The sequence below is a fragment of the Tenrec ecaudatus genome, chromosome 6, assembly GCF_050624435.1.
Source record: "Tenrec ecaudatus isolate mTenEca1 chromosome 6, mTenEca1.hap1, whole genome shotgun sequence".
Taxonomy (NCBI): Eukaryota; Metazoa; Chordata; class Mammalia; order Afrosoricida; family Tenrecidae; genus Tenrec; species Tenrec ecaudatus.
This window is the reverse complement of record NC_134535.1, coordinates 125310641-125319498: the sequence shown is the minus strand read 5'-3', so window position 1 is coordinate 125319498 and position 8858 is coordinate 125310641. Positions and strand designations below refer to the sequence as shown.

General features: G+C 36.8%; 1 protein-coding gene across 1 annotated transcript; it reads right to left on the bottom strand.

Moving 5' to 3' along the window:
* Positions 1-1046: 1046 nt before the first annotated feature.
* Positions 1047-8079, bottom strand: CLEC4D (C-type lectin domain family 4 member D). Its single transcript, XM_075553122.1, has 6 exons — positions 8052-8079; positions 5989-6075; positions 3818-3916; positions 2979-3130; positions 1684-1799; positions 1047-1194 (listed from the first exon to the last, which is right to left on the bottom strand). The coding sequence occupies exons 1-6, from the start codon at positions 8077-8079 to the stop codon at positions 1047-1049; spliced, it is 630 nt and encodes a 209-aa protein (XP_075409237.1).
* Positions 8080-8858: the final 779 nt, after the last annotated feature.

Below are 8858 nucleotides of genomic sequence, written 5' to 3'. Positions count from 1 at the left end.
ACAACTTTTTAACTCAACTTTTTAAATACCATTTAAAGTATGCAAAGATAAATAAGGCCATTAGGACCAAAAATGCTTTGTGATGCAGCATGCGTTCTCTATTGCATTTAGCAAATAGTTTTGGTAGTATAGGAAAGGCAACTCCAACTGACCGTGAGGGAAAGGTAGATCTGCGTCACAGTCCTGTCCTAGTTCTGTCATGAACTGGCAATGAGAAATTAAACCCTGAGCATCTCTAGGGTTTATTTGTTTGGTTGGTTGGTTGGTTGGTTGGTTGGTTGGTTGGTTGGTTGGTTGGTTGGTTGGTTGGTTGGTTGGTTGGTTGATTGGTTGGTTGATTGGTTGGTTGGTTGGTTGGTTGGTTGGTTGGTTTCCCCAGTTGTAGAATTAAAGATGTTTGGTTAAGATAGGCTGTGTGGCTTTGGGAACGCACTTCGGTGAAGACAGAGGTAAATTTTGTTGTACATAGATGGACCCTATTGTACATCTGCACAATACAAGGATTAATAACCACTCCATTCTATAGTTCTGGATTTTTTTCTAACAGAATATCAGTATTACTCATGGCTGATATCATTTAAAAGTTCAAATATAGAGCATGAAATAAGAACACTTTTTCTTTTAAAAAAAACAAAAAAATCTTGAAAGGACTTATGATGTTTTTATTCTAAAATGGTATACCATGACCTGTTGGAATATCTCACCTTTAAATTTTAATCTGAGTAGAAGAAAAATGACAAAGAGATTGTATTATTTAAGTCATTGTCTTACATATGTAGTCAACACAAACCGATGTAAACGCCTTGAAATTCTATCAAGAGAGTAAAAGTAACACAGAATGGTTCTCACAGAAAAGATGCCTCTTTGCACCGAAACACCACACAGAACCACAGTGTCATGGGTGAAGTGAACAAAGATAAACTCGGCCATTATGACCACAAATGCTTTATGACCCAGCACGGGTTCTCCACTCCCGTGATGCATGCACCTCGTGTCCTGGTGGCTCTTCTTTTCTGTCCACATCACAAAGACCTCTGCAGGTGTTTCTAGTTTAATATTGTTCCAGGCATCTTACAAATCCTTCTGGTCTTAAGGTGACAAGGAACACCATTCCAGGCCCATGTATCGTTTATGTTAACGAGGACAACACAGTGTTCTTCCTGATGGTTGTTGGGTTCACCCATATGCCAGAATCTTAAAGGAAAAGAGGGGTGGGGGGAGTAAAATCATAGGTCAGTGACAACGAAGAGCAAATCCTCTGATGGACAATTAATAGCAGCAATGCCCAATAAAATAGTCCCTATCCACGTATCTAGTGAGCATTAGGAACGCGAAGCTTGCATTTTTATATACTTTATATTGCAGCTGCTTTGGCGAATATGACAAGATTGTAACTGTTTCAAAAACAATTTGTACATATTTATGTTTCCTCCTGATGTAAAGTCTAAGATAATTTTTTTCACTCTACTTCCATGATGCCCATTCTTTCATTGGCACTGGGCAAATACAAATACTGGAAGTGCACTGAGGTCATTAGCTCATGCTGTCATTAGGGCATAGTACAGAGGTTATTTGACATGAGTTGCTCTAATCATCTACATGCTCCTCCTATAAGGAATTCTGCTTGCTGTCATCATCTCGCTTTTGCCCATGAAGTCCTCTAGCTCCAGTCAATATACTTACACCATGGACTGCTTAAATGGCGTCCCATCCACCCAGTGCCACTGGCCTTCAGTCTGCTGATCAGTAAGTCCCAGGAAATAGGAAAATTTTCTATCCAAATAATTAATAATAAAGTTCTGTGTTAAAAAACAAGTTAAATTTTAATGTTAGTTTGAGTGTAATTCTCCAGAGTCACTTTCATAGCAACTAAGTAAGAACCAAATTGCCAATTAATTACTATCATAAAAAGATAAACTTTTATAAATATATTTCACTTATCAAATGATTCCTGTTATGTTGGAGAAGGAAAACCATCAAACAAATTACTGATTAAGTGTAAAATCTTTGGTGTCAGACAGATCTTTCAAATCCTGCCACTGCCTTTTGTTGAATAATATTAATAATTACTTTAATCTCACCCAACTCCAACTTTCTCCAGCATGGACAACTCTACCATTTCACAGAGTATTGTAAGCCTTAATGATGATCAAACTTTCAAACCTCTTATCCCAGTGCTTATTAGAATTGTTTCTTAAAGAGTGTTTGTTTTTTTAAATGCCTTCTTTGTTTTTGTATTTCATTACATTCTGTTTTACTAAATCAGCAAATCTGTACACTGAAAAACTGTGGAGACAGAATCCTCTAGGAAATCCTTGCTAACCAAGAATAGACTAGCGTCTAGGTTATGCCGCATGTTTGCTAATGAATTACATTAGGAAAAGAAAATGAGTGTTTTAAATGACTGCACCTTGAGATTTCCTTATATAGATTTATAATCATATACTTGGACTATTTTCCTATATTTTATCTTGAGATGCTACTTCAGTCCTGGTTAATCATTCGCTTATATACTTACTTATTCACCAAATATTTAACAAGATTATCCATTGTACCTGGCATTACACAGAAACACAGAACTTTGGGACGCAAAGATGAGTGAGACATGGCCCCACTTCTTCTCCAAGGAAGAATCAATGGAAGAGACGAGTGAGGAATACACAATTAGATACCACTCTAGTCAAGTGCCATAATGCACCATAAAATACGGCTAACATCGAATGATTGGGAGGGTGGAATATGGAAGATGGGGTTGCAGTAGACAAGTTTCCAGGAAGAAATAATTCCTAAGTCGAAATTCCAAAGACCAGCAAACCCCACGTGAAGAACAGTTGAAGAGGAAGGGAAAGTTGTCTCGGCAGATGGAATAGATGGCGGTTTAAGCAAAGGTACCTGGCATAACAAAGCAGAGAAGAGCTCTTTCTATACAAGAAATCCATACAGGCAGAAGAATGCGGATGCAGAAAACCCCAACATACCTGCTCAGCGTCTGTGCTGATGGTCACTAGATTGGCCCCAGCCCCTGTACAGTTGCTGAAACTCTCATCCCAAGTCTTTCTGTCATTAAAAGTCATATAGCAGTTGGCCTGGAAGGCTCTCCAACCAGCAGGGCAGCAGTTCCATGTGCTCCCTCAGGTAAAAATGAAACGGGATTACAAGAAGCATTTCATCTGAAACAGGTTGGGTAAGTAGTTTACTGCCCGTTATCCAATTTCCCACTTGTGGGAATAGGCCTCGGATTACCAAAAGCCCTGAAACTTACAAGTTTAAATATCTTCTAAAGAGAAGCATCCGGGTCACAAAATGACCACGAGGAAAGTACACAGAGCTGCCTTGGAAGACACCATCACTAGTCAACACTCCTCCGCCTACCTGGTGTCATGTTCTGAGTATTTTCACAACCAATTCTTTGATGGGAGTTTTTCTTTCAGGGGAGCAAAGAACCTACCAACATCAAAAGCATTTCTTTCTCCTCAGTAAGACCTAGAAATTCCAGAATATTAAGAGATAGACTTTTGGCAAAGAACAAAGAAAACTGGTTTGGGTGATATAAATAAACCAAGGGAAACTGAAATTAAAATAGTATTATGTTTTCGAGATGAAAAAAATCCCATAAAAGTGGCCCATCATAGTCTAGGATTACTCAACTGACTACCGTTATGAGAAAGAATTCCATCTTGAGGTAATTCCTTGTGTCAGATCCTCATTTATGTTTTCTTTTATCTCTCCTACTATTCGATAGATACTCTTTTTAGATTATGAATTTGAATACAAAGAAAAATAAGAAGAAGTCTTGTATTCTTTCTACTGTCTGTACCTTTCAGTTGTGTTGTCCTTCCAATACACGTCATGTTAGTGTAGTGCTTTTGCGACACTCTCGGGCCTCTGCTACAACGTGCAAAGTTGCGATGCGTTACTGCCAAGGAAGAAAACAAGTTAATTTCTTTTTCCGATATAGCTATTTAATTAAGAAAACGGGGGCCAATCCACTACTACCTGCCGTCAAATTGACTCTGACTCGTGAAATTAGAGTAGAGTTGTGCTCCATAGGGTTTTCAGTGGCCACTTTCATAGAAATATATTGCCGGGCATCTTCTCTGGTAGATAGATGGTTTTGAACCAGCAAACTCTCAATCCAGTAGCATAACTATTGGTATGATGAGGAACTTCCCTGTAAAACCCCTGTATTCTCTTTTCTTCCTACTCTCATTGTTCCAGCTCTTAGTGAATTGATTAAAAGCAATTGCTTGAAAATTAATACTTATAATAGTGCTCATTTATGTTTTGGATTTTTTTAAACAAGGTAGTTGTGCAAATCTCTAAGGAGTCTTGGTAGTGCCGTTGGGTCAATGTTGGCTTGCTAATGGAAATTTCCAAAGTTCAACCAATCAGCTGCACCACTGGAAAAGATGAGGCTTCTCCTGTGAGGGTTTACAGCGCAGAAACCAGGCATTGGAGTCAGAACCAAATGGGTGGCAGGGGTCGGCTGCTTGATGGGTGCAAATCTTTATGTGCATGTGCTTTAAGGCATATTTTTAAAGCAGGGTTTGTGTTAGAGTGAATTATTTTGGTGAACACTGGGATAGTTCTATAAAGTTTTATAAGACTTTTTTAATTTTTTAAGTTGTCGAAAAGTATACATGCATGAATGTACAATTCAATAAATTATTGTAAAAGAATACTTCAGAAATGAGTACCCAAATAAAGAAATAAAATATTTCCAACACCACCAGCCCCTATAGCCCTTACATAATCCACTCCTCCCCCATTAAAGGTTAAGGTCCTTAATCGTTAAATGCCCATGGACCTCGGACATTTAAAAGTAATTGTTTTTGTGAGTTGCTTCACAATTGCACTACTTAATGATATATCGCTATATCATGTAGATCAATTTCCTTGTTTTTGAATTTTATATAAATGGAATGATTCAGTTATATTCTTTTTGTTTACATCTGCAAAACTTCTGAAATGTACCTGTGTTACATGCAGCTTTAATTTTTCTGTACTTGTCAAGTCACCTATTATGTTAGTGCACTTAAATACAATATTCTGCCATAGAATTTCCATTGTTCCCAGCGTTTGGCTATTGTGAACCACACTGAGTATCTTGAAGTATACATCCCCAAGGACATAAATCACTAATTCAATGGCATTAGCAACAATAATTATTTATAAATTATATGTATTACAAAAATATTTTCCTGTAGTTTTCTGTTATCAAACTGTTAGTGATATATTTTGTTGTTAGGGATGTTCATTTTTATTGTGTTATAGCTTATATTGTTATTTTTATTGGCTACAGCATTTGTAACTTGTTAAAAAAATTTTCTCCTGCCTCAAGGTCTTTAAGCTTATTTCTCTTCTAAAAAGAGGTATTGATTGACTTTTCACATATTGGGCAAGAATCCACCTGGAATTGTATGTTATAGATCATATGAAAGAAGAGGCCAATGTTAACATGAATTGTGCCAGCAACTTTGGTTGAACAAAAGTGTCTTCCCCTTAATTTTTCAAATATACTTCAATATTTTAAAAGTTGATATATGCATAATCCATAACTAATTTTAGAATTCAATTTTATGTCTTTTTTGTGCCTTAACTATGTTATTATAGTAGCTTCATATTAGGTTTTGGTAGCAGAAAAAACGGTTTTTCTACTTTGTTCTGTTTTTCAATGCTACACTGAAGTCCCTCTGAAAGTTGTTTTTTTTGTTGATTGCTCTTCACTCACAAGCTGCCGTCCTTTGTAGTCCCAGTCCCAAACAGGGGGTGATTTGTTATCGCACCAACCTCATTATGTACAAAAATGCTCTAAATTTCCTCTTTCAATCCTTATATAGGAGCCACCAAAGGACAGCAAGTAGACTACTACGTAGCTCTGAATTTAAATCCAAGATCCTGAAGCCATTGTGGAGGTGAGATGCTGGGGGACCATTGACAAATGGCCTAAACAAATTGAGAAGAGCTCGACTTTGAGCAATAACTTACTGAAACAGCTTGCAATAAAACAGGCACTGAGAATCGAAATGAAAACACCCACAGTGATCCAAAGAAGCAGCCCGGAGTGTCGGTATCCTTCTGCAGAGCAAAAATAAAAATAAAAGGTGTATCCTTTCCCTCACCTGAGGTCTGGAATGTGGGTCTAAGGAGCAAGCTAGGCATGAGAGCATTCGAAATATTTACCACCTAGGATTTGCCTCTGAACCGATCTGTTTTAGCATACACTGGTAGGTAAATAAATAAGAAGAAAAACTTTACAGTTCTTTCCCCCTAAGCTTGGGGTAGATAAAGCTATTATAAGCAAGATCAAAACATTACAAATGGACTGCTTGGCTACACAAAAAGAAAAGGGTTGTTAAAACTAAAGAATTGGAAGATAGGAGTTCACAAGGTGGAGAAGAAAAATAAAGGCTTTGGAGATGGGTAAATGAGCAGGAGGGTTGACTAGTGACTTAAACTATTGAACACAAAGCTGATCTGAAATGTAAACCCCTATCTAATTTACAACAAAAATCTTCAGGGGGGAACTAAAGCAATGCTAAAAAGACAAGGGGAAAATATTAATGTCTGGCATCTATGAAGAATTTTTTAAAAATCAACTAGAAGACTGAGCAAATGTTGAACAAGAAATTCTCTGAAAAAATATGAATGGTCATTAAGCAAATAAAAGTGTGTTCAGAGAAGTGTAAACTGAAATAGTGTGCTATGATTTTTCACATATCAGTTTCTTAAGTGCACATTGAAAATACCCAGTGTTGGCAAGACTGAGAGAAAAGAAATGCTGTTCATAAGGACATACATGCTGCTCCTGAGACTTTTCAGGAGAATTAATTTAGCAGAATTTATCAGTTTTTAAATACACTGCATTTGCCACAGCAATATTTTAATCTGGAAGTCTAGAATCTAGAGTGATAATTGAATTTACTAATAAAAAAGAATGATCATTGGGGTACTTGTGGAAGTCAAAAAAACAATGTGTTAGGCACTCATATATGTGTAAGAGAGAGCTTTACATCAAGAATTAATTATATATCCAGCAAACATCCAAGCCCAGTCCACATCAAGTCCATAACTATGATACTGGTCCATAAATCCCCCTTCAGACTCATGCAGCCACACGCAATGATGCAGAAGGTAGGGAGTTCACAGGGGAGTGGGTACAAAGTCTTGTGGATCTAATGGTGGTGGAAGCATCACAAGACTCTGGCGGGTCTCAGAGTGGCTCGCCAGCAAGAAGGTGAAGGCAGAAAGAGAGAGGGATGTTCTCAGGACCCTCCTTAGGAGAAGGCCACACCCATAGGAGGCACCATCAGTCTGTGACCTGATTGACGGGTTGAAAACCATCCCTACATCATTATATATCTTCAAGTTGACCTGAAATTCTGTAACTACCACAGCCAAAAAACACTGAAGCATATTTATTTGTGTATTATCAGTAGCGTACACTTTAAACTATATACAGTCATAAAGTGAATTTCTATATATCAATTAAAATCATCCTGTTTATCATATTATTGGCACAAAAGAAATCTTCAATACATTTCACTACAAAAAATATTTTTAGAACCTTTGTACAGCATTCCATCAAAGTTTTCTATGGTAATGTAGTGAGAAGAGCAACTTTAATTTTAGATGTCTATGTTTCTACTGTGTATTTATCAAAAGTTTTTTCAGTGTTCTCTCAGTACAAATTGCTTTGAATCACTTAAAAGCATAACTTAGACAAAGTCAGAGACTCAGATATACTATGAACCTGAGTATGTTTTCTACACCTTGCTTCTCATTCTCAATTTCAAGAGCCTTCCATCTATTTTCTTTCTGAGTTATTTATCTTTCACATATTTTATATTCTCTTTCTGTCCAATTCATACTTTATAAAAAACATTTTTCTACTCATCTTTGTTTCACTCTCTCACCTTCCTCCCCACCCCCAAAGTCCTTCTCATCTGTCTCCTCTCCTGCCCAGCATCTTCAATTATTCAATTAAATACACAATTGCGCATTTTAGTCACAAACAGATTGGCATTTTTGAAAATCAAAAAAGAACTTACGTTTAGTTTGAGGCTCTTCTACCACCATTGTGTGTTACTTTCTTTGTTGCTCAGGGTTTGAGAGAACCAGGAGCCTCTTTTAATCTCCTGAGTGATATATTTTCTATATCTTCTGAGACTGTTAAGCTTTAAAGAAGTAGAAAACCTCGTTTTTCTCCCACCCTATGAATACAGAGAATGTATTCATAAATATTTAAGAGCTTTGAAAGTTCTCAACATAAAATGGTTAACTCAAAAGAAGAAGTATTTCCAAAGACCGGGGTTTCCTTTGATTCACTTGGCTGTATGGGGCAAAAAATGAAGGAAATTGTGAAAACAGCACACACACACACAAAGTAGTAAGTTCCATAAGCTTGTTGAAATCACCTCGTTATTGAGTCATATGGAATTTCTCACTCTAGTCTCTCACTCTACTTCTCTTGCGAAAAAAAAGTATGCTTAGTAATAAACATGAATTCATCTTTGCTTTCCTTGATATTCTGGTTTTAAAGAGTAAATATGTTGGAAATAAGCGCTGTTCTTGAAAATATTCTGAGCATAAAGAGAAGTTGTGCCCAACCTATCATTAAAATAGCAAAAGATCACATAGACAATGACAAAATCTTTATGCTCTGATAAGATTTCTGCACTCAGATAACAGTGACTGGAAAGATTAGATGGAAAATTTAGTGGACCGTGAATTTATGTTAATAAGGGAAGAAAAATTTAGATAAGGAGATGTTTTAAGCTTGATTAGGTGTAATGAGATGATTGAAATGGTGAGAAGAAATCTAAATAATGTGACTGAAATATAGAAAGGCACCAAGC

What these genes read in the sequence shown, in the direction of transcription:
- CLEC4D (XM_075553122.1), bottom strand. Translation starts at nt 8,079, where the DNA reads ATGGTGGTAGAAGAGCCTCAAACTAAAC. An exon ending in TTTTATTGCAAGCTGTTTCA is followed by an intron (nt 3,917 to 5,988) that starts GTAAGTTATTGC and finishes CTTCCTTGGCAG; the next exon opens with TAACGCATCGCAACTTTGCA. An exon ending in AAGGACAACACAACTGAAAG is followed by an intron (nt 3,131 to 3,817) that starts GTACAGACAGTA and finishes TTTTTACCTGAG; the next exon opens with GGAGCACATGGAACTGCTGC.